The following is a 24,903-nucleotide window of genomic DNA, read 5'->3' as shown; positions in this document are numbered from 1 at the left end:
CAGAGTTGTTTGAGAAATGGATTGTCGCTGCAGCAGTTTTTCTCCTCCGACTGCGGTTAAGGTGACAGGGACCGGGTCATCTATCTTCTTATTCTTCTAGGGAGCACTGAGCTCACGCGTGGCGAGACAGGGTGGGTCCGGTGGGACAAATGGGGGAATGGGGGAGAGGTGAAGATCACGTGATCTGTATTCCGCTTTTCTGCAGAAGAAGCTCTAATTTTTGTTTTAACAGAAGAAACTCGACGATAGAAAATGTCTGACTGAACTGTTCTAGAAACTTTCTTTTCTCTGTCGTTTTCAGGTAATTTGCTGGAAATGATGTCCACTGCACAGAGAGGATAGCGCCAAGCTTGGGACCAACTAAAGTCAGATGAAAAGGACGATGGATGGAGCTCTGTCCAATAAGCGGTGAAGAATGGTCAGGAAGACTCCTTCCTAACATTGATGTGCATATTTCAGATGTGGTTGCTTTACATGATTGTTTCTCAACGAGGGCGTTGATTTCGTATCACGTGGTTCTAAACTAGTTGGACACAGCTGTGGATAATTCCAGAATCCTGGATCGTATTCATCCTCAAAAACTTTCTGAAAAGACCTTCTTAGAAAACGCCGAAATCAGCAACCAAATTTTACCTATTACATGTTATCTCCAACTTCGCGCCAGTTCTTTTACCGATCCCTGCTCTCTATTGAATGTCACGTGTCGCGACGTGAGTGCTGTGGGCTGTGGTGACGTAGCGGCAAGACGTAACACGTCTGCACAGACCCTGCATGTGGATCGTTTATTGTTTCCAAGAAGACGGATCTTATCTCCCTCTCTCATTCTTCGGAACTCAATCTTTCGTCGAGCGCCATGGCTTACGTGAGTGGATCCTTCACCGAGAGACCAGTTGTTACGGAGAATGTGACGTCAGCAGACAACGTGACTACGTCCATGTTGGGCAACCTGTCTGCTGCAGGCGCAAGCGTGTTCCTAAATCCGTTCAGCCAGCCGTCTGTCCGGATTATATTCATACTTCTCTACAGTTTGGTGTTCGCCATGTGCTTTTTGGGTATGTATTTAATATTTACTAATTTATACAAATATTGGCAAATAACAAATGTCTAGAAACGATAGAATGTTCCTTGTCTTTGCTAAGCTTATATCTAAACTTTCACCACAGCTAAAAATATGATTTTATGTACAATTCTGTTACCTAGTAGTTCTTTTCTTTAATCACTGACAGGTGTAATTCGTTCTACGATGATCACGACGAACGGTATTTTGTTCCCAGAAAACATTGATGGATCCCAACGATCCAAAGTGAAAACAAAATCTTACCGGTATATATAAAATAGGTATTTGGACTATTGGCGGTTTGGAACATGATAAAAGAAAGTGCTTATTACACACGAAGAGAAAAAAATACTGATACACTGCTGATACTGACAAATATTTTACTTAATCGTAATTAATTGTACTCCACAGTTAAGACTGACTGAAGCAGAAAGATTTTCATACAACCAGCGGACTATAACATTAGAATTCAGTTATAGACAAACAGCATGCAGTAACAAACTGGGTATGACACTGGTTCCTCCCCAACCACACCTCATCCCCACAACAACAGCAAACACACGGATGGTGCAACTGAACAAGTGCAGCATCATGTGATTTCGACCTCAGAAGTCGGAACCACCAAGTCTGTCACCCGGATGTGAACAGAAGTTTCGCAATAGGCTGCAAGGCTCGCCTCGGGTACACACCGGCATCAAAATTGGAAAAGAATTATAAATAAGAGATGTAGCATGAACGCATTGCTTTCTTCTGTTCTAATTGTGACAGAAGAATCTGAACTTCGGAAAGTCGAAAAAGCTACTATTTAATTAAATGTTTCCGAGGACATGACTTAATATTATGTTAGCTTTCTTAGTTCGTGTGATAACCATTATTCTAATGAAAGTAGTGCAGTTTGTTGATTTGTTTCTTTCATTTGGTCATCGTAAGTGTGTGTGTTGAGGGGGGAGTTGAAAAGAAGTAATGTGGTCGCCTTCTCTTGTTGACATCACTTATTTAAATATATACATCCGTACATACATATACTTACACAAACTATAAAAAAGAGGCAGTGTTTGCCCAGGATGCATTAAAAAACAAAATCAAACACAAAAGGCAAAGCAGTGAAGGATTATGGGATTTATATGACAGGAGAAAACATCCTGTAACATCATTTGCAAACATTTGTGAGACTTGATCCCACTGGTGATTTCTCCGAGAAACGAACTACTCTCGGGCATCACAGGAGTCAGACCCATACCTGATGGTGCGTGAGCATTTTGCCCTGTTAGCAATCGTTGAATTTTTTTTTTTTTTTTTGGCATGGACCAGCAAACTCCATTCCATCTCCCTGTCGGTCCTTGCGTGCACCTTGTAGAAACAGGAAACCTAATGACATGGTGAGGCTCCACTGACCACGATGCCGAAAACAGCAATTGTAGTTCTTTTCTTTGTGAGCCTGTGGTCTGGCCCGACTGTCTTTTCTCCGGAATTAGGCTTCGTGCACTAACATCGGTGTCGATGGCTGTGTCTCATGTGCTCTTCGTGTATTATTTTCAATTCCTTGAACTTTTTGCGAAGAAAATGAAGGAGTTCACAGGGTTTAATGTTGATGTCATGTGAGCCACTTCCTGCATGTGGTTTAATGAAGTCCTTAACAAAGTTTGAAAAGCTGTCAGATGGCAAACAGCTGTTCTGTCTGGCTAATGGGGTTTTAATAATTGGAAGCAAGAAGATAAAACAGGCATCGTTTCTAAAAACTGATCTCTAATGGGATATGAGATAGCACAAGCTAGCAGATTTATGTTTTTCAATGACAGGATTGAAACCTCTAAACATAAAGTCTATAGTGTCAAACGCATTTTCAAAGTCCAGACTTTGGGGTAATCGTAATGAATTTTTCATTGAATTTTTCATTACATAGTCATCGATAATATTTATGTTAACAAATAATGTTTCATTTCTACCTGTTGGTCCTAAATCCTCTTTGGCCTACAACAGTTAATAGAGGCAAAACATTTTTGCTCCGACTAGCTGTGTACTTACAACCGACAAATATTTTAGACATGATATTCAAAAGATGAGTTTTCATGGAGTCTTCTTGAAATATACAAACAAAAGAGCTTTCTTTGGAGGCTAGGGCATCGCTTTCTTTAATAAAGACTTAAAAAAGTCACTGACAATAAAAATTATTCTATTTTCTGTTCCCATTTAGAAGCATTTAGAAGCTGTACTTAGATGCTCTTTGTTTCAGGCGCATTACAGTAGTCAAATGGGTTGTTGTTGTTGTTGTTGTTGTTGTTGTTGTTATTATTATTATTATTAAGAATAAGAAGAAAAGAAAGTTTTGGACTCAATGGATTCAAAATCCCCATTGTAGAAGATTTATCTCCATCGGATGCTGAAAGGCTAAACAAACTGACGGCGGCGGATAGCAACGGGAGGAAGATTTTCTGTAAAGCTGCTGGACCGATTAGTCATCATAATAGTGGACGGAGACTTTAAATGTCAGTGATCAATAACTCATAGGATTGTACGGAAAATTTAATCATCACTACATCAAAGAGGAGGAAACAAAACAGTTACCCAGCACAGCAGTGACCTCGTGAGTCAGTGCAGCAAACGGAGGCCATGATTGCCAATTCAGACCGATTTCCACCTGTTAGAGAAGGCAAATACAAAGTGAGGAGGCAGGTGTACTCCTGCGGATACAGGAGATAATGTCTAGCCAGACTTTATCTAATCATCAATCAGCATCTGCCTGTGGTCATCACCTCGAGACCGACGGTCCTCCAGTAGAGTGATTATGACATTCGATGAGAGTTGTGACGAACATCATTGTCATCTGAGATAACCTGTTTGTGTCTGGCCTGGATCAAGAATGGAACTGATACTTTACAGTGAAATCAAACAGTATATCAGCTGAAGAAACGTTTTTCCCTTCAAGGTTTGCATAATGGTTTATTTACACCTGCGCTTAAATTTGTGGATGGGTTTGAGTCCTTTTCCCAACTAGCGTGCCCAAAGTCATTATTTCATGCAATGATACATAAGAACAAATTGAATCATGCTTGTTATCACTGATTCAACATAAATATTAGACCTGTAGATATACGTCGCTCTCTTCTGTTCTTGTTAAATTTTTAAGCCTCTAACAGTCATGAATCTTTTCTCATTTTTCTATGTCTTTCCTGTTGTTATTGGTCGTCAACAACTCGTGTTCTAAGTTACCTTTCTTATTCAAAAAATTTTGAAACCTCTCAGATACATGTCCTAATATAATTTACCCAATTTGTCAGAAAATCTGTTGTTTTGTCATAAGTCTCCAGAAACAAAAATAGCAAAAAAAAAAAAAAAAAAATTGCCCAGGATGCATACTCACAGAAATGTCATTTCCTCTAATATCTTGCTGCCAATTAATGATAAAAATACTCAATGTCATTTAGGATTGATGCATTCTGACACCCTAACTCTTTCGTAGACTCCCGGCATTGAAGGGTGAACCATTCTCAGAGTCCAAGACTTCCGTGCTCTGCCCATGGCTAACAGACAAGACTTCCCCGCAGTTATCTTCATAATCAACGCTTGTGGCAGCAAATTGAGTCTTGCGAAAACTTTTTAAAGAAAGTTCGTGAATCCTAACCTATAGCTATTTTATCATGTTCATGATTTCTGTCAATTTTATCCCGAGGCTTACTCTGAAGACATCGATGTTTAAATATGCCAATCGAATAAAATGTCAGGCTAATTCAAATGAAAGTGGAAAGTAACCTCTCCCCTCCCATAATTGTGGTAATTTTACTGGCAGACCATGTCTTGTCGAGCTGACCTGCAATGTTTTTAGTGTTACCAGTAAGTCAAGCTGACATTTTCCACTTTTATTATTTTTTGCTTTGTCTTTCCGGTAAAAATGTGAACTTAAGGAAAAGTAAAATTATGTAGAGCTTCCCCGAATCACAATTGACACTGGTTAGGGATACCGGTGGTCAAGGTCTGGCACGAAAATAATGAAAAAAAGAGAATTACATTGTTTATTTTAAGAAAATCACAATTTGGAAATTTGGATGGACAGGATGAATGACAGAAAAAAAGGCAGGACAAAGGCATGTCAGTAAAAATAATTCCAAATGTCTTAGTATGCCATTCGTACATTTTATCTCTATTTTCCATTGCGATACAGCAAGCTCTAAACTCAAGCCATGTGTGACAGACTTCAGTAGTTCAGTGACCTTTCAAAACTTAAAATGCACTCACAACTGGAATACCACCCAGAGACTGTCCATAAACACCATCATAGTCCATGTTAGCCAAATGGCTTTTATGGCTGTTTCCGACACACCCACAGGACTCTTGGGGTGAAATAAAAGGTTTGAGATACATGAAAAACTCTCCATATAATAGGATTGAATGGCTTCTCATTTATCTTGGGAATGCGCAGAGTCAAATTTCTCTCTTGTACGTGTTCTCTCACTTAGCCTCGGAACTCTGTCCCCGGAAACCAAGAGTAACCCTATGTCGAAAAGCACTTTTTCTTTAATTTCCAGAGTGAAGTGCATGTTGAGAGCTGTCACGCACGACACTTTAATAGAAGCTCGACTTCGGCAACAAATGGAGCTCAGCTCCACACGGAATTCAGTCTCTTGCAAGAAAACAAAGTATTTCGTACACCGGAAATGAATCAGATGCGCATCGCCTGATTGCGCAGTGGTAAACAGAGGCATGATGGGCGTGGGTCCTGTTTTCATTTCTCTACACTGTACTTCATTGTGGTCAGTATATCACACATGTTTATAGCTTGAGGAAAACTTGGCTTAGTAGAGTCTGACGACCTATGTCAGCCATCCTACTATTTTTTTAATAATAATGTTTTCTGTTTTTTTCCCATGAAATATGTTTTTTGTGCTATTTTTGAACACCCGTTATTTTTTTCTGACAGCATCTATTGGTTGTATAAATTTTTGTAGACGACGCCGCCTGTTCATTACATAAATAGATTAATGGCTTATATTTTCTTTCGCTTTTAATGGACAGCGATTGCCATTGTCATCAGAAAGACTGATTCTTCAACTGAACATTTTATTTGAGATATTAATGGATGAGGAAGCCTCAACAGCAACTCTGTTTGTGCTTTCTTTCTTCTGACTCAAAAGCGTCTACCACCCACACCACATGACCAGTGACCACTCTGAAATACTGTATCAAAATGTATACGAAGACCATGAAATGAATTTAATAAACTCAACCACATCCTGCTCCAGACAACAAACTTATCTTACCTCCGTCCTATAAACATTGTGTCTTCCATCTTTTTATGACATGAGGTCGTGCACCTGACTTCCTCCAAGCTAACTGTGGATATTGAATTTCACCACCTTCTATCATTTCATTTAATCTGAAGAGAGATTGTTCTCGTTGAAATACGAAATTTCAGTAATGAACCAAGGTTCTGTGATTTTTACTGAACATATGCGGGAATTCAAGACAACACTAGACTAGGAACTTTGAAGGTTTATTTTTTAATTTTCTCGTTTTTATGTAGGATAAATGGAATGTGGAATCTTTGATAAAATGAAATCCTGTTGTTTTACTTTCTTGGCAATATTTCTACACGCAGTAATAAATAAATAAATCAGTAAAGCTTAACTGTTACAACTGTTATTGTTTGTTTTGTTACATGTGGCATCATATCAATGTCAGACATCTCTAAATTTAAATCAGTTGGTAGGTACAACGGACTCAAGGGGACGGCACTCTGTCTTCTTGTCTCGGAATGGCGTCAGCTTCTTTCTCTCCTATTGATCTGTGCTTTCTGCTGCGTTGGTTTCTTCTCTTTATTTGTTCTGGATTGTTCGTCTATTCTTGAGCCAAGCTGCTCACACCTTAGTCCACTCGTCTGAGTTTTGTCTCGGTTATTTTGTTTAAAGATTTTGCATTCTGGGATTTATTGTCTCCCTTTCATTGCCGATTTTCCCATTTTGTAATCTGGGGGCCATGCAATCTTCACAACCTACGGTTTATGTGCTTCCCTGCTTCATTTTCCGCTGATTAGATTTTGGGTGCGCGGATGTAAACGACATCGACTGAACTGTTGATAAATGTGTTTGATGTTATTTTCATCTTGCATCGCGAATTTTCTACACTACTAACAAGTTATTAATAGTGTCTATGAATGACACAACGAAGACGACATTAATAAGTTTAATAATATTACATTAAGATAATGAATTAATGCACACAATATGTGATACATGATCATATCAATCTTCTACCTATACCAGTATGTAGTAGATCATGATATTAGTTTACCTACCCCACCCCCAACTCCCAAACTTCATAATAATATTCAAGCTACCACGCTCACCCTTATCTGTCAATTTGCTGTGGATTCAATGCCTTAGACCTGTTGACTTGTCAGGTTTATCGTCAGAAACATCGCAGATCATCATAAAGCTGTTTACATGTAAATTTGGAATCTTTTGTTACTTCGTATAAGCAGTAGCTTTGATTAGTTTTTATTTCTTCGGTTCGTATTCTATTCTTCACTACATTTCAAATGGTCATTGTCTTTGTACTATTGTGATAATGTTACTGATGTTGTTGTTGCAGGAAACATCGTGGTTTTGATTGTGTTTGCACGCAGCAAGCGCATGCACACTCGCACCAACCTGTTTCTGGCCAACCTGGCAGTGGCGGACTTTTGTGTCGGTGTCTTTTGTGTACTCCCAACCCTTTCTACTTTTCTCTCACGTGTGTGGGTACTTGGCCAGGTAAGCCCTAAAACTGAGTAAGATTGAGTTTTATATGGCTCTGCTGCACATTATTATGTTTTGTATTATTGCCTTCCACTTTGAATGACTTCTTGTCCAAAGCGATTGCTCTCAATCCACTTCCACGGGTGGGACAATGAGCTGAGAACACTAACACTGGTGTTGTTGTAAACGCTATTTCGTATATTTATAACAAACATTTTTGTTGTCACTCTGGTGTTACAGGTGATGTGTAAGCTGTACTACTTTGTGAACTACCTGGCCTACACGGCATCTATTCTGCTGCTGGCGGTCATCGCCGTGGAGCGCTACATCGCCATCATGCATCCACTGAGGTCGCGGAGGTTTTTCACAGCCCCTCGACTCTTTGTGGCTCAAGGGGTGGTGTGGGGAATAGCCGCTGTATACAACATCCCTATACTGCTGATGATTGACACACACCCAACCCAAAACGGGTGGTACTGCTTTCTTACACCTTCGGACTTTGACATGGTACGCGGACTTTCAATAATCTCATAGACACCAGCCTCCATGCCTCGATAGAAAAATACTTTAGGAGGCTGCTATTGTATGCATAGTAATTTAATTAATTCAAGTATTTATTATTTTTTTAATGAATTAGATGAATATAGCCTGATTTTGCAGCGGTGACAACTCGCCAAGCTAGAAGTCACCATAAAGAGTGAGGTCTGGACATACAACAACCAAACAGCTAATCAGTCGCGCTGTCTTCCTGTTCTCGTCTAATTGTCCTTCCTTCTCGTCTACTGTTCTTGTGGGATTCTACTCTCCTGGCCAGGCACTGGGGATCGCGGAAGAGCTAATGACCTCTTAAAGCCCAACATTACTGTGCCTGTCCTCTGAAAATCGAAAAGTCTTCGTAACAATCAGCCATGCTCCCTCCTGTCTGGATTTCCGTCAGTAGACCCCAATTTGTTCTTACATAGCACTGGGAGCTGCAATCATAATAACTGCCGTTGGTACCTACGTGAGGTCTGGGAGTATCGAGGCTCAAAGAGAGTAATTAGAACTCGGCGTGTTCTTATGGTCTCTTGCGAGGGAAGAAGCTAAGTGTAAAAGTCACTGGGTGGGTAAAAGTTTGTTAGTATTGCTCTAGATGCAAGCGGAACTCAAGTATAACACTTTGCACAGCTACATACCTTGTGTTTGTGTGTGTGTGTGAGAGAGAGAGAGAGCAAACATTAGGCAATGTGTATGCTACAACCCAATATTGATGTAAATTAGTATAAAATAAAGATGAATGGCGCCGGTTGTTTTATTTTAAAAGACAGAACGATAGAAAGGTCTTCAAATGACTGAGGCTGCTAAAAGATTGACAGCCTACTAAAGGACACCCCCAGGCATCCAAAGGACCAGGACAACCAAATGTCCATTGTCGTGATTTATCCATTGACGAACACGTTTATTGTTTCTCAGGGGAAAACAAATTTCAAAGATGTGTCGGAGGGGAATAGCCGGCTATTCCTACTAACCCTAAACTACTGCACCGATCTTGAAGCCTAATCTTAATGCTTTTTTTTTAAGTTAATGAGAAGTGATCCCCCTTTGCTTTATTTTATTTGCTATTTTGTCAAAATCAATGTCGCCATCATCATGGGTTGGCGATGTTAAACATTAATCCATAATTTTTGGGCTAAGAAATTGCACTTGAGAATGCTCATGGGAAGAATGTTTGAAGATAAAGACTTGGCGCAGTTGAGGAACTTTGTCATACCTGTACAGTATCAAACGCTTGGTGTTGCAGACGGCTTACTACACGTGTCATTTCGCCCTGTGGTACCTGCTGCCCCTGCTCGTCATCCTCACGGTGTACGGACGCATCTCCTGCACCCTGTGGGCCACCAGTGCAGCGGCGGCGGCTGATGACAGTGGATACCACAGAAGCACCGGCAGCACCAGCGTGTCCGTCACCGTCGACGCCAACTACCAGCTGCACAGCCACAACCACGGCAACGCCAGTCCCAGGACCGCCCTCATGACCTCCAACCCCGGTCGCACGTGCGTCACGTACTGCGAGCCGCTCGGCGACAACGGCTTTGGCTCGGTGGTTAAAGTTGGCGGGGCAAGAAATGGCAGCGACGGAGGTGCTAATGGGAGGAACGGACGAGTTGATACTCTCAGCAGGAGTTCTCCTCCCTCTAGCGGATCTGCGGAAGGCGTGAGCTCCGTCAAATTTGGCGGGGTCAGCAGTGGCAGGGGTCAGTGTGGAGCATACTGCTGCGAGGCAGGGAGAGGCTGCCAGCACAGTCCCATATATCAGACTAAAGGAGTGAACGAGCACATCGAGATGGTCCCCCTTACAGGTAGATGTGATGGACACCACGCCAGTCAGAACAGTCGCTGCAGCAAGCTCGCCAAAGAAGACACCAACGACGCGAGCGACGCAACTTCTTCTGACGACTTCGAGAACCGCTCACCAGGTGGCACTAGCGCTGACATGAAGGGAGTAAACGAATACAGTCGCGGTGGCAGCTTCAACAAAGGAAGCAGTGGTGGTGCTGCAGCTGCTCCTGCTGTGGGTAGTGGTGGAGGAGGTGTCAGAGGTCGACGTCGTCTGAAATACCATTGCCGGGTCAGCACTCAACGGGGGCTGGCATCCCGGAGGAGAGTCATTCGCCTGCTGATGGCCGTTGTGACGGTCTTTGGTGTGTGCGTGCTGCCGTTCCACGTGCGGAACCTGCTGCACTACTGGCATGTTTCCTGGCCTGTGGGGGGCGTTCTGGACTACCTGCCTCCCATCGCGTATTTCATGCTCTACCTCAACAGTGGCCTCAATCCCTTCATATACTGGATGTTCTCCGACCACTTCAGGCGAAGTTTGAAGGAGACCTTATGTTTCTGGAGACGAACCAGATGCAGCTCATCCAGGCTTGCTCAGAACTCGCCTTGCCAAAAGCAGAATGCCATATGAGGATCTCGTAGTTTTTCCGCTTCAGAAGCTTTTCTGACATTTTCGTCTGCTTTGTTTATAATGCTTAGACATGCTTCTGGTAACAAAACATTTTTGGGACGTACGGCGTTTAGGAGTTTAAAGCATGGATGACTTCGTGGACGAAGTATTTGCTTCCATAATTCATTCATTTATTCATTTGTCCCATGACCAATGCCGGTTTTGTGGGGGAGTAATAGATTTTGCTATTCTACAAGTGTGGTGACCGGGCTTTGTACGAGATCATTGGTTTAATTCCATGTACGAGGTCCAGAATAGCCTTCTGAAGTACTGTTGTCAAATGTTTGAATTCTTTTGGTATCGGCAAGCAGAGTCCACGTTTCACATCCGTAAAGCAGGATGTGTACTATGTAGGACTTGTACATATTACATTGTATTAAACCTGATGGTATGGCTGACTAAGATTTTTTCCAGCCTCACCTTTGGCTCTGTTTTTCTGCGATCCTGATGTAGATAGCTGCCGTAGAACTGTCACCTTGGAGAGGATGGCTCGCAAGTAATGAAAGGAGTAAACGGCAGCCATCATACAGTGGGAATTATTTAGGAGGAAAACTACTAATATTAATAGATCGACAGCATTATGTAAAAACACCGAAAAGCAGGTAGTTACAAAATAATTGTTTAATAATTTTTTCATTTCTCTTGATATTTATTTTTGGAAATCGTCGACGTTTACACAATGTTCAGATTCGACATGTGAACAAACTCATTTTGAGATACTGTTCTACTGCATGCCATATCACTTGTAGTGCAAAACCCTTACGGGCATCATTATTACTTTCACCTATTTTCGCAACAAAATTCAATAGAATTGTTGTTGTTGTTGTTGTTTGGAAAAAGCTAATGATCCAAAAAAACAGCTGTTATGTGTTCCAAGAAATATTTACTAAAAACTTATGAAGCCAGCTCAACAAATATTGTGTATATCTGTATATGCATGAAAGTGTCAAAAGGTTTGTCTAGCATGTGGGTTTGTTGTATATTTGTGAGCTGCTTGCATTAATTAATCTTTGTAAATAGTTGTGTTGATATATTTATGTCAAAGATGTGTTGTTCAAATAACAAGATTTTTAAAATTGTAATAAGATATTTGATCTGCCTTACACTCCAAATTGTCAATTTACGAAGCTCAAAATCGAATGACACTAAACTTCATAATCGCTTACACTTACAGAAATACCATTTTAAAAAATTTAAATTTAAAATTAGTTACTTTATATTTATGTACATATTCATTTCAATAGAGAACTAAGACATTGGTGCACATTATTGTCCGATACAAACATATACCACACTTGATCTCATATCTAAGAATTTATTTTGTTTTTACATGAATATTTTATATGTGATATTTAAATTTTGCTTGCTTTGAAAATCATCTTGTTTCTTGGCCTTTAAGCTGGAGACAGTTATATCTCAGATACTCTTAGTCTCATCATTGGAACTGGAATACATGAAGAAAAATTTTACATTAGCATTTTGTGTTTTTTATTCTCTAATATTTCCCCCAGTACACTTAGTTATCATCTAGCCCTATATGTTTGTCTTTTACCAAATTTCTGAGTACCATGAGCCTTCATTCCTTAGCTTTACAATCGTTGGTGACTGCGATTTGAGATATTGATGCCTTGATGTTTTTATTGAAAATAAGCACATTCAATATTTGGGTAGCATAGAATCTTTTTTTTCTATAATACGAAAACATGTTCTTCTCAACTTTTTAAACTCAGCGCTATTTAAACATCTCCTTTCTGCATCTCTTTTGCTTAGAACTGCTTCATAAACCTAGAGCCTTGTTTTGGGCTTATGTTTGTCTGCCTTCTCTCTCTCTCCTTTTCCTTCCTTAGAATTGCTTTTTTTATGCAAACAAACCGATTTCTATTATTGTAGTCCGATCGAATTGGAGTAATGATTGGTAAATGGCTGAATTATTGGCCTCGACTTTTACAGATTTCTTCTTAGCGAATATATTAAGCCCATTCAGTTATGTTACAATTTTCTAAGTGATATTTACAGTAACTAAAGCTGGCATGTGGAGTGTGTAGTGAATTTAGGAATACACACTTCTATTTCACACAAACAGCTGAGATAATGTAGGCCATCTTATCAAAGGAAAAGTTAAGAGTTAAGTGAAATTCTATATTATCCAGACAGAAAATGATGAACAGATTTTGTTTAAACTTCTGACATGTATGAGAGTTTTTCAAAGTAGCTTGAACATTGCTAAAATAATGAAAATTGAAATTTTGATTTTCTTTTTAAACCTACTGAACTGATTTTGTATTTTTCCCTTCTATTGTTTTAGTTATTTTGTTGTAGTTCTCTGTATCAAAAATCACCATGTACTGCATATGTTTGTTGTTTATTTGTTCATCATGCGCTGCCTTGTCTGCCAATAACATTGTTATTTGTTCGCCAATAACATGAATTGTATTTTCTGTTTATACTACTGAGGAATGGAGAAAACGAATGAAAAAAAAAAAAAAACACACAACAGAAGTATTTGTGCAAAAGCCTGTGTGGACGAGCTAAGCGAATGCTTCACATACTTGTCTATAAATCATTTAGATAAATAATTAAATGTTTAATCACTCAGCCTGATCGTAGTTGATAAACAAAGTTTATTTTACACTGAAAATTTTGAAAGCGAGGGTTAAACGTATTGGGCCTTGGACAGATGATAATCCATTACAGATGGCTCATTTTCAGCGATCATTACAAATATTTTTAAACACACAAATATTTTAATGGATTATCTGAGCTTTATTTACATTAAAATGACATATTTAAGAGCAAAGTGTTTTATTTCCGGAATTTTTCCACAAAACCGTTCTGACCGATGGCGCTCGTTGGAAACATATCATCTTGATACCTTCTAAATTTGTTTTCGATGATGAGAGATCTTCTCTTCTCTATTTTTTTCCTTTTTGTCTTATAACGGGACTTGTTATTAAAACCAGTAATTGCACTTCTTTAAAAGAACCCTAAAGGCAAGGAGGACTTACCTCTCTAAAGATGAACACACGCAGGGGCGAGCACTCACACACAAGAGGGTATGAAGGGCAGAAAGAGGAGAATCAGGAAGCTTTTAGAGTGGTTTTCTACATTTTAATGTAACTGGTTCTCTATTTACTGGACGCACAGAGTCTTAGGGGTCTTACTGTCTAATCTCTGGAAATGAGGGAGTTAGAGAAGGAAATGGTGTCTAGACACCGCCAATGTACCTTGCTACCCCATCAGAATGTCAGGTACCCATCATAAACCTTTAACTTTGCAGAGTGTTCAAACAAAAACAATGATGCCACCTGTCAATGGTTGATGTTCTTCTGTCTCATAGCTCAGCTGCGGGCCACTTATTAATATGAAGGATGCAATTTAAAAACCCTTACAAGAATATTTTAGTTTTTACAATTATCTTGCATTTTATGATATCATTTCTTTTCTTTGTTTCCCACTTACGCCTGTTGCTTATGATGGAAAATAACAACAAAATTAACATTAACAAACCCCTAGCAGGTTTACTGGTTTATTAGTAATACATTGTTGCCCCTGATTACTGTCCATCCCAGTAAGGACACAATTATGCAGCTTAAACATTAGCAAGAATAATGATGTTCATAATCTTTTGAAATCTGCTGTGGTTAAGATATTTAAACTAACCTATTTTCAAAGAAATTTTTTTAAAAAAAGCAACCAACCAACATACACACCTAAACAAAAACAATAAAACAACAACAAAATTAAAAAAATATATTTTCTGGTAAAAGTCTCCCACAAAGAAAACTGTTCTCCCCAGCATGACAACCAGCAATGCCGGGGATACGTAGCAACAGTTTTATAAACATGAAGATGGTGATTAGAAAAAAAAAAGGAAGAAGGTGAAGTACGTGGGCGCTAATGTTCACTGTTCTACACACTAATGGATGAAACCTTCTTGAAAACGTGGATAAAACACCATCAGTGACTTTTTAGCAACTTTTCCTGCACTTAGGAAGAGTTGCACTTTATGATAAGAGATGTGAGGAAGGAAGCACATCCGTGTTTCGTTTTATCTTCATTTGCTTGTAATTTAAATGGATTTTCTTTGGATTTTTTTTCTAGCAGCCAGTCAAGTGAGACTTGCATGTGGCATTTACTTGTTAAACATGTTCAGCTGAATTAGAGACAATGTTATTCATGAGAAGTGCCTGAGGGGTTATTCATCTTCCCAAGAATGTTTATAATCTCTGGTTAGAAGTCTGAAGGGAGGCAGGCATGCTTGTGGAATAGAGTTCAGAAGATTACACACCTTCTTGCTCAGTTGTCTTACATGCCTTTCGTAAAAATCATTTCTGTTTTCTCATCCTGTACTAGAAATGTGTAATTTGAAGAGCGTGAGCACAACCTGATCGAACAAAATCTGTTTGCTTATGAATACCCTCATCATGTTATGGAAGGCTCCTTGAAAATGACAGGATTCGAGCTCTACATTGCGAAAAACAAGAGTAAATTTTCGATCAGAGAAATCATATTCATTTGTTTACCGTGTCGAGCTGAGTAGGACTCACCAGTGTTTGCTTTAAAAACCTCGGAAAAACTTAAATACACTCTATGTATTACATAGAAAATACTCGAAGCACATTTTTTAAAAGACATTCCATAGACTGTTCACAGCTCATGGGTGCAGTGACTCTAGTTTTTAATGGTCTTGAAATCATTTTCAGACCTTCATGCATAATGATATGTATGGTGAAAAAAAGCAGAAAAACAGAGAACCGAAATGTTCCACATATCGAAACTACGGTTTCGCCCCGTGTCCAGTCAGCACCAGGGTTTTATAAACTCTTTTGTTTGCTTATTTGTGTATTTTAAAATTTGTTTTGTTTTGCTGTTGTGTTTATGTTTTTGTTGTTGATTTTTTTTGTTTTTTGCCGTGGCTGTTTGTGCTTTTCTAATTGTCTGATCGTTTTAAGATTGCAGTAAATTCTTGTTTTCACACTTCCCTGAAAAACACGTAAGTCAAAATTCATGCATGAACAGACATTCTTTATTGTGACATGCCAGCAAGTTTCTACAAATAAAAGCATTTTCAGCAAGTATTTGAGTCCTGGATGCCTTCAAAGTTTAGACGGCGAAAACAAAATTTCAGTTTGCAGTACTGTACCTTGTCATCCGCTGTCTGCCCTTGCCACTTTGATCAATCAGTCCAGGTGACCTGTAGTGGGAGACAAAAGACACATGCATGTCAAATGATACATTGTCAGATATGACTTCACATGCTGTAGAATACAAACCAAACCACTCATCTTATATGGGGTCTGCTTAGAAGTAACTGACAGAAAAACTCCATAGGGCATTCTTTCCTGCCGTAAAACAATTTTTTGAAAATTCATTCAAGGGCAAAATAGATGATAAAAAGAATCCGAGCTATCATGTGAAACCAAAAAACTTTTTTTTCAACCGATGCTGCAATGGCCATTCCTAAGACCTGTGGTGGACTATATGTATGTATTTTCTGACAATCAGTAGACAGGATACACTTACCTGCTCTACACGGTGGCTTGCGCTCTGTTATAAAGTTGTTGTTCCTCTCTTCTTCTTCTGTTGGGACCCAGCCGTAGACTTCAAAGACGCGATGGTGGTGCATATAAACAGTTTTCACTCTCACCTAGTTAGACAACAATATAAAAACAACAATTTGTGGTCAGCACGTTTAGAAAGAATACACCTTACAGCAGTCACTAATTTAAAACATCTAAACATCTATTTATACAATAAAATACAAAGGTCAACGAGCTCTACAACAAACTTGTAGATAACGGTGGGTTTCCGTCAATGGAAGTCCTTTTTCCCCCGTGCTGTTTAGCATCTTGTCGCAGAATATACTTTGAGAAACATCTCCTACCTTAAATCGCTCGAGAGACCCAAACACAATCTGCAGCTCGCAGACGACATTGCACAGAGGAAGAACAACACAAACTTGCACTTTCTTGCCATCGATGAAGATAGGGAGGAGTTGGCAGTTTCTGTGTCTATTTAGCTGTTCCCTCCCAACGATCATTATATTGTTCTTGAAGTGGTACTAGTCAAGGGAGGATTTGTTTATCTTGAACAGTTTAACTGTTGTTTAATCTCTTATCGATAATCTTCACGTCCAAGATGTTTTTATGACATCTACAGCATTCTTTAAGCCATTCGCGTACATTCATTTCTTCATGTTTATAAATGAACTGGAATCTTAAATGAGAACAATTCAGTACATATGGAGTCAAACAGTTTAGTATCAAAAATGTTTACGTACCCAATCGATATACAAGTTAGGGGAAAAGCCAAGATTATCACGATACATTCTAATCCAGCATACGTCTTCGAAGTGAGTATTAGTGACGAAGAGATAGGGGGCATACTGACCGCGCTCAAAGTCGTTCCTAAGAGGTTCGTCTAAGTGCAAAGGCGGTGAGTTTTTGGCATCAGCGTTAATCAAGTGCAGGTACACATTGGCGTCAGAACCACCGTGGTCTATATCCCCTGTTCTTGTCCATATCTGCCAGACTCCTCCAAACAATTTTCCTAGAAAACATTATTGATATTGTTATCATCATCATCATCATCATCATCACCATCATCATCATCATCATCATCATCATCATCATCATCATCATCATCATCATCATCATCATCATCATCGTCGTCGTCGTCGTCGTCGTCGTCGTCGTCGTCGTCTAGAAGTAATGAAGATGAAACTGAGCTGAAACTAAAGCCGATTATTGTTAGCTTCTTTCAACAGACGCCTTCTTTTAAACAAATAGGATATCTGCTACATAATTTTACCTACAAACATTCATTCTACTTCTACAAGTTCGACTTTTTCCAACAACAGCCAGCCCATCAATGCTTTTGTCATTATCAGACTAAGGGAGACCACTGGAAATTTTCGGTAAACATTCATGTTCTTGTTAAAAGATGTTTCAGTAAAATTATAACATGAAGACAGTCATTATTAACTAAAATGTATATAATACATTTTATGTGGCTAGCCTTTAAATATTATGATTACAACTGCTGAAAATTAGAATACACCATCTTATATGCAGTTTGATTGCTTATTTTTAATTCTTACTTATTTTACTTACCATCACTGACACCCAAACATACAAGAAGCCAGAACAGAGATGCAATTCGAAACATGGTAACGGTTCGAGTCAAGAAGCTCCAACTGAAACGAATGTGTTTGCATTTATCTAACGCAGACGACGTTCAAACATCTGTGACGACAGTTTCAAGCTTTCGCAGTCAAACGATATCATCGATTACAATCTCACATTCCTTATTATCTTTTTTCTCCATTTTATTTTAACTCTTTTGTCAGTTTCTTCCCCTTTAACATTGCATCCCTGTAATTATAGTATCGCAAACAGAGAGGAAACCTAGCCACTAACAGAGAAACCTTATCGAATGCACTCTTCTCCTCATGGTCTTCTCGTGAGGTCTCGACGGTATATTCTACTCTTGACTTTTCTGTAAAGTGCTGAGACGACATTTGACTATATTTGGGAATTGTCCATAAATAAATTACATTTCTGACCAAAAAATTAAAATATTTTAGTTAGTGCAATTTCCTTTAACATAAGGACTGCAATTTAGAATGGTCAGGTTAGACAATACAAAAAAATGCTGTAATCAAAGAGGAAGACCTAGACAAGACCAGACACAGAGTAAAAACCAGATGTTCATTGGCAGCCTGCAGTAAGAAGCTCCAGCAACGTGTCCTCATCAGACATCGAAAGTTCGATGACCCCAATCACTGAAAACAGATTGCAGGTCTAAATATATTCTGTTTATTCATCGAGGCATGCAAGTTGAGAAGTTAAAGGAAGACCTACCCAGGCTAACATAACATCGTTGATATATGTGTTTCATAGACCTGGACGCACAACAATCGTTGAAGTTAATGAAGCAAACAATTAATATCCTGCAAATAAAATGGCGGTCAAAATGGACCCTCAGTCAAACAAAAAGTAGACCTTTTCTGTTCATTCAAAGGTAGAAAAAGTGTAGAGACAGACAATCTAGTATACACATGAAACTGTACAAATATCTACATCCACAATCTGAGGACGAATTCAACGAAGATCAGGGCCAAACCTGAAGCACAGATATCTGCCCTACTCAGCCTGTTAAATAGCTAATTCGAGAAACTTTTAATTAAATTCTTACAATCGCTTTTGCAGCGACAGATTTTCTTTTCTGTTTCCTGACACACTTCGTGAGTAAAATCAAGCGAGGATAATTCCGAGTAAGCAGCGCCCGATTTCTAACCAGCTGTTTGCAATGACCAAATTTTTTCTTCCACAATTTTTATTCCACAATACATAGACTTATAATAATGCATAGAATTATTCAAAAATTTAAGCAGCACACATATCAAACAACATACTAAACAAATACAATAATAGAAATTACAAATAACAAGACAGTCCATCTGCTACAATTCAAGCTTATTCCTTGTCGTTAAGGCCTTCAGGAATCTGCACTCATAAACACAAACATTAGCGAGAAGAATTAAAAAAATCAAAGCTTGCCAAGACTTCTTCATGTGCCTGTGGGGATAACTTAGCACCGCAGATGAGCTGTTGGAGTGCAATAAAAACAAACCAGAAAGACAAAAGTTAAAACATTTTTAGATAAATACAGACTAGCACTCGACCTTAAAAACTCAACCCACCTAAAGAACTTTGTCATAATATACTTTTATTAGCAGCACCAATAGCGACAAGCCACCCAAACTCTAGACTAATATAAGATAGGAAAAGGGTTAGAAATGGACAACATATTTATTTATAGAAAAAAAGAAATCCAGATAACTTAGAATAGAGCAACATGATAGACGCGGCAACCAGTGTCGTTCACCTCTACGGAGGACTTGACAGGCTTCCTATCTCTAACAGCCAGTGACAGCAGCAGGAGAAGAGGACATCAACACAGTCCATCACTAATGCACTCTTGGCAGGCCTCACAGATTAAAAGATTAAAAACAAGAAAATAGGGCACAAACAGTTCCCCACCAAAACAGACTTTCCCGTTAAATTGTAAACAAAGAATTTACTTTCAGTCTGTCATTCTCTTGTTTGAGATAAAATAGTTTCCCTCAAAATTCCTCTGTGGACACCATTATTGACTGAAGCTGTTCAGTAACTTATTTATTACATCTGAAAGTGAGAAAGGTCTAGTGGACTGACACTTGTACTGGCTGTTGAGACCGCTTTTCTGGGTTTTTGACCATCTTTGACTGGTGGTGTATCAATGTCTATGGCTGCAATGAATTGTTCACCGTTGGGAGTCTGGGTTTCGGTGGAATCAGCGATTAAAAGGTTATTTTCTCCGTGATATTTTCCTGGCCTTTTCAACAATACAGACCTCCTACTTCGAGCCGCTTCGTGGAAGGACTTGAGTCGGAAGACCCGATGACCTCGCGTTTCGCACCTAGTGAACTTTCCACCTCAGTCAACAGTTCTCCCAAAATGTTTTTTCACTTCGATCTCTCAAGAATCAGCACTCCACCGCTCGGAAAAGCGGCGAGGGTTGTGTTAATCATTCCATTACATCTGATCCATCAGACATTGAGATCTGGCCCCACAAAAATATTTTTTTGTCCATTAGCTAAGAGATGTTCAATCAAAAAAGTCAATGCCCAGGTTTTTTTAATCCAGATTTTAAATATTTGCTTTAAAAGCGACGTGGAGCTTTTGAGCTCTGTCAGATACACTTCGTCCTTAATGCTTTTGCATTTATTCTCTCTTCCTTCTTTTTAAAGGAGCCTATCCACTGAGCTGACTGCACCAAAGAACATGGCAAGTCGGGTGTCTCAGCTTGTAGATAATTGTCTACATTCCAGTAATAACCCTTGTCGCCAGGTCACAAATATTTGCCACTTCCGCTTTGCACAATGAATATAAGATATCTTTTAGCTACCAGTCACAGGGCTCACAACTCTCACAACTGTTAGTGTAGTGGTGTCGTGGCTGAGATATGAATATGGTTTGTTACTGTGAATGTCCGGTGATGCAGATGAATATTTCTACATTTGAAAGAACATACATCGGTAAGTAGGTAATCCGATAGCTGGCAACTTATAAAAATTAGTAACTTCGGTTTAACTTTTAAAAAGTGTTTTATTATGTTTAGAAGTGTCTAATAAAGGGTCTGTTCTTTTAGAAATCAACACTTGATATCAGGAGAGGGCTCTCTGTTTGTTTCTCCTTTTCTTTCTCTCTCAGCATGCGACGAGCAGTAGAAAGATAAGAGGTTGTCCCGGGTGTTATCTAGCTCAATTAAGTCTTGTCCCTCCAGCAAATATAAAAGGCTGTGGATCATTCGTATCAGACATTCATTACTTAATGCCAAGTGGAGTAAATTCGCTGAAGGAAGCCTCCCTGTTCACGACATTTGTCAAGGAATAGGCAGGACCGGGGCGGACTGCGATCGAGTTATTTTCCTTTGAACGCGATGTCGGCAGGGGATTTGGTGAAAAGGTTAACCACAATGCTCGGAGATGAGGCTGAAATCATATATTTTCACTTGCGGTCTGATTGATATAAATAGATTCGTGCCGTTAATAGGAGAACTGATTGCAAACGATAAAAATGCCGAATTTCATTTCTCATTATGCGTTTGCATCACTTCTCTCTAAAAAGAGATCGAAAAAAAAAAAACAAATACATTTTTTTTTTAAAAAAGATAAATTTTAATTATTAAATGCGCAAGGAGCCCTCCATATAATTCAGTATTGGAAGCTCGGAACTGAATTTTTATTCATCTTAGAAAAGTTGGGCTTAATTGACATGTACTGAAGTTTCAACTCGTTTCTGCTCAAAGTTTGGTTATTAAGCAGCAATCGTGTCTGAAGCAAGTCAATTAAAGCCCGTAATTTTGCCGAAAAATGGGTAATTAAGATAGTTTAGGAATTTCTGAACAAAATTATCTCTTTTTCAAATTAAAATGAAGTGAGTTTACCCGCAGTACCCTTCCTTTTCCTTCTTAGTAAAATGGCGACACGAGGTGTGCGACTTGTTCCTTTAAGAATGAAGAAATGGAGTTGGAGATAGAAATCGATGACAATTACGAAGACGAATCCATCGAAGTAGATGACAATACGATTTTAGAAGAAGGTTATGATGAATTAATTGACTAAACACAATTAGATGACGAGCACATGTCCGAAGTAACTTGTTCTTGGATGTATAATTATAATCATGTGCCTTGTGCGTGAAAAACTGTTTCAAAACTCCACTCCATATGCCGGATTCTGCTTGGATTACCATAAAAGTGAGTTTGCAAGCACGATTCAGGTAAGACTGAAACTTTTGTACATATTTTGATCAATCATTATCAATTTGAATTGTTCTTCTACCCATTTCAGTTATTTTATATATACTTTTAAAGGGGTACATTCATATTTCCCAGGAGAGTCTAACCGCCTCTTTACTACCGTATACCTGCGCGGGAGCTATTGCTTAAGTTTTCTGTTGTTTCTTTCTTAATCTGAGATGCTACCTGGGGTGTGATGTGATTTTCTGGAGCTGTTTGTTAAGAATCTGCACGGGGTGCTCTGTTTCCAAGTGTTAGCAATAACTTCTCACAGGTGGAGTCCGTTCTGTCGCTTTCGGGCTCTCGTCGACACACACGAGCAACTCACAATGTTCACTCGATCCCCAGCAACGAGCAACAATGCCAACCGACCCTAAGTGGGCAAAAGGACATACACGTGTTGACCATACAAACAGAAGACTTTAATTAACAGAACAAATAAAGACGAGGAAAGTACAATAAAAACACAATACACACGTACACTCAAAAAGTAATACTATCACCGGAACCTAACCCTGCTAGCAACAAGGGGGGAAAATGTATCCCAGGGGCCAGACAAGGGTTAGCCAAAACAAGCGTCTAAAGAAAAAAAAAACCACAATAATGATGACACCTCAGATGATGTATTATATGAAGTCTTTGATGGCCCTCAGCCTGAATCGCTCGTCTTGCTCCTCCTCTTGTTATTCAAGGAAGGGCCTACCACAGGTGGGTAGAAGATGAATTTAATACCCTCGTGGCACTCGTCCACACACTTGGGGACAGCAACATGAAGGATGATACGATCTTACTAACCGCGACTCGCACGAGCGCCAGGAGGCGCAGATGGTGTGGACGCTGCAGGAGTCCAGATGGAGTCCCACCATCGCGAAGTTTATCAGCCGTCACAATCGTAGACATCAGCCAAAGTTCTCTAGAGGACAATCAAAATAAAACACTAGAATAAAAAAACAAGTCTATCGCAAATATCTTGTAAAAAAAATAAAGTCACAGGTCTGACCTCATTCTAAGAAAAACGAGAAAAAATCACTTTACAAACATAATTTAATGCGCTCATCTTTCGCACCTAACATTGTTACAAACATCTTTTAACATCTTATGTCATCCAGTCAACACTTCTTACTACAATTAAATAATAATTCAATAAGGGGATACGAAATGTGAAGATAAGAAACAACAAAAACTGACCTTTCAGAAAACTGTAAAATCTGTTTCTGAAATGTGTTTCTGTCAATAATAAACTGCCATGTGCACTGATGATTTCACATTCTCTGGTTGTCCACCTCATTGGAAAGATGCAAAGCTGCCCCTTGAATCATTTTAGTCTTTTGAAGCAGTGGTAATGTCAAGAAGGATTTCCTCAGCAGCCATGGAAAGCAAGTAAACTATTTTCTCTACTGCAATGTCCAGTAGATGCAAAGTGCAAAAGCTACCTGCACATTCTTATTTTTAATATTCATCAATGCGTTAACAACTTTTTCTCTCCCACCGCCACCTTGGTAGTGTCCAATATAACTCTTAAAGGCAGTTTTTTTTAAAGGGAATTAGTGTTGCTTCCTCGCCCTCTTCATCAAGTTGGAAATAGCTATACCCAAAAATATCCCAATCTCTACACGTTTCCCCCAGTTCCACTGCTCGTGTCACATCCCCAGCTCAATTACCACTTCAAACCCAGGACACTTCACCGCTTTATAAAACTGAGTTAGAAAAAAATAGGAACACTGGTGTCCATGTTTTTAATGAACCTCCAAAAATATCACCCTAAAAACTACAACGATTTTGTTTTATTGTTTTTAGATATGTGACTTCAAGGTTTGTTTGTGAAAATAATGAATTATAAAATGTTTATTTACCTGTCGGTTTTGTGTGTCAATGAAAACATTTTACCCAGCTGTAGTAGTCCTCTCAAAGGTGGAACATGCAACAGTTCTGATGTATACCCAGTAGATGGTTGGACGTCCTGATAAACAGGGTGTGAGTGTGAGAGATCATCATCATTGCTGCTATTATTATTAAGATGCTGTCAGAACTCATTGTAGTCATCAGGTCAAAAAGCCGACGAGCGAGTTTTCATCAGGAGGTCTATGCTCTGTCGCTAATTCAACTCTTTTGCGAGGTTTAATGTTTTCGTTGTCACTAAAATGTCTTCGCTGGATTAGAGGCCACATCTGCTTCACTGCCTGGGTAAAAGCATTGGCTGCTTGTGGTGGCAAGTTGAATTAAGTGGTCCTCTGAACCATAACTGCTCTGTTTCATGAAGCTGAGGAGGTTCTTTCTGAGTTCGTTCTAAAGCCGATTCTTGCACAACAGTCTTGATAGAAAATGGAGGAGTCGAAAACTTGCCATGGAACTTCTCAGCTCTTTTGGGAGAGAAAAATGTTGAGACCACGTAAATCGTATTCAAAATTAAAAATCGCCGTTTCTGTATTTAAAAAGAATTAATAATACTGTAAACAGGTCTGGTTTTACTAAATGAGTCCTTTACACAACAATCAACTAGCCATTACAAAACACAAAGTTAGGCATGAAAGTAACAGATTTTCAACATCTTTAAGGGTTACTGATAATGTATGTATCCCGTTATCACATATGGTGAGAAAATAACTATGTAAGCTCCTTATTATATGGCAGTTGATGGTTGTGAGGCTAGTATCTAGAATCACAAAAGCACTTCCATAATGCTCTCTCTTCTATGATATAAGATACATCATGATTTCTTTAAACCTTGCGAATAGTGTGTCCATTTTCTTCACCTCACTCTCTATATTCTCTCTCTCTCTTTT

The 24,903-nt window shown here is 39.1% G+C and overlaps 2 protein-coding genes across 2 annotated transcripts; one reads left to right on the top strand and one right to left on the bottom strand.

Moving 5' to 3' along the window:
* Positions 1-960: 960 nt before the first annotated feature.
* On the top strand, positions 961-11,370 carry LOC112573948 (trissin receptor-like). The gene is made up of 4 exons (XM_025254664.1): positions 961-1,052; positions 7,643-7,803; positions 8,029-8,295; positions 9,569-11,370. The coding sequence occupies exons 1-4, from the start codon at positions 1,040-1,042 to the stop codon at positions 10,733-10,735; spliced, it is 1,608 nt and encodes a 535-aa protein (XP_025110449.1). The 5' UTR covers positions 961-1,039; the 3' UTR covers positions 10,736-11,370.
* A 4,408-nt stretch (positions 11,371-15,778) lies between these two features.
* On the bottom strand, positions 15,779-18,005 carry LOC112573934. Its single transcript, XM_025254637.1, has 4 exons — positions 17,887-18,005; positions 17,055-17,323; positions 16,298-16,421; positions 15,779-15,968 (listed from the first exon to the last, which is right to left on the bottom strand). The coding sequence occupies exons 1-4, from the start codon at positions 17,939-17,941 to the stop codon at positions 15,955-15,957; spliced, it is 462 nt and encodes a 153-aa protein (XP_025110422.1). The 5' UTR covers positions 17,942-18,005; the 3' UTR covers positions 15,779-15,954.
* Between the last annotated feature and the right edge of the window lie 6,898 nt (positions 18,006-24,903).

The sequence above is a fragment of the Pomacea canaliculata genome, linkage group LG10 (genome assembly GCF_003073045.1).
Source record: "Pomacea canaliculata isolate SZHN2017 linkage group LG10, ASM307304v1, whole genome shotgun sequence".
NCBI classification, from domain to species: domain Eukaryota; kingdom Metazoa; phylum Mollusca; class Gastropoda; order Architaenioglossa; family Ampullariidae; genus Pomacea; species Pomacea canaliculata.
The sequence above is the reverse complement of the archived record's forward strand: the minus strand, read 5'-3'. Positions and strand labels throughout refer to the sequence as shown.

What these genes read in the sequence shown, in the direction of transcription:
- LOC112573948 (XM_025254664.1), top strand. An exon ending in GTGTGTGGGTACTTGGCCAG is followed by an intron (nt 7,804 to 8,028) that starts GTAAGCCCTAAA and finishes CTGGTGTTACAG; the next exon opens with GTGATGTGTAAGCTGTACTA. An exon ending in CACCTTCGGACTTTGACATG is followed by an intron (nt 8,296 to 9,568) that starts GTACGCGGACTT and finishes TTGGTGTTGCAG; the next exon opens with ACGGCTTACTACACGTGTCA.
- LOC112573934 (XM_025254637.1), bottom strand. Translation starts at nt 17,941, where the DNA reads ATGTTTCGAATTGCATCTCTGTTCTGGCTTCTTGTATGTTTGGGTGTC. An exon ending in ATGTTTGGGTGTCAGTGATG is followed by an intron (nt 17,324 to 17,886) that starts GTAAGTAAAATA and finishes AATGTTTTCTAG; the next exon opens with GAAAATTGTTTGGAGGAGTC. An exon ending in CTAACTTGTATATCGATTGG is followed by an intron (nt 16,422 to 17,054) that starts GTACGTAAACAT and finishes TTGTCTAACTAG; the next exon opens with GTGAGAGTGAAAACTGTTTA.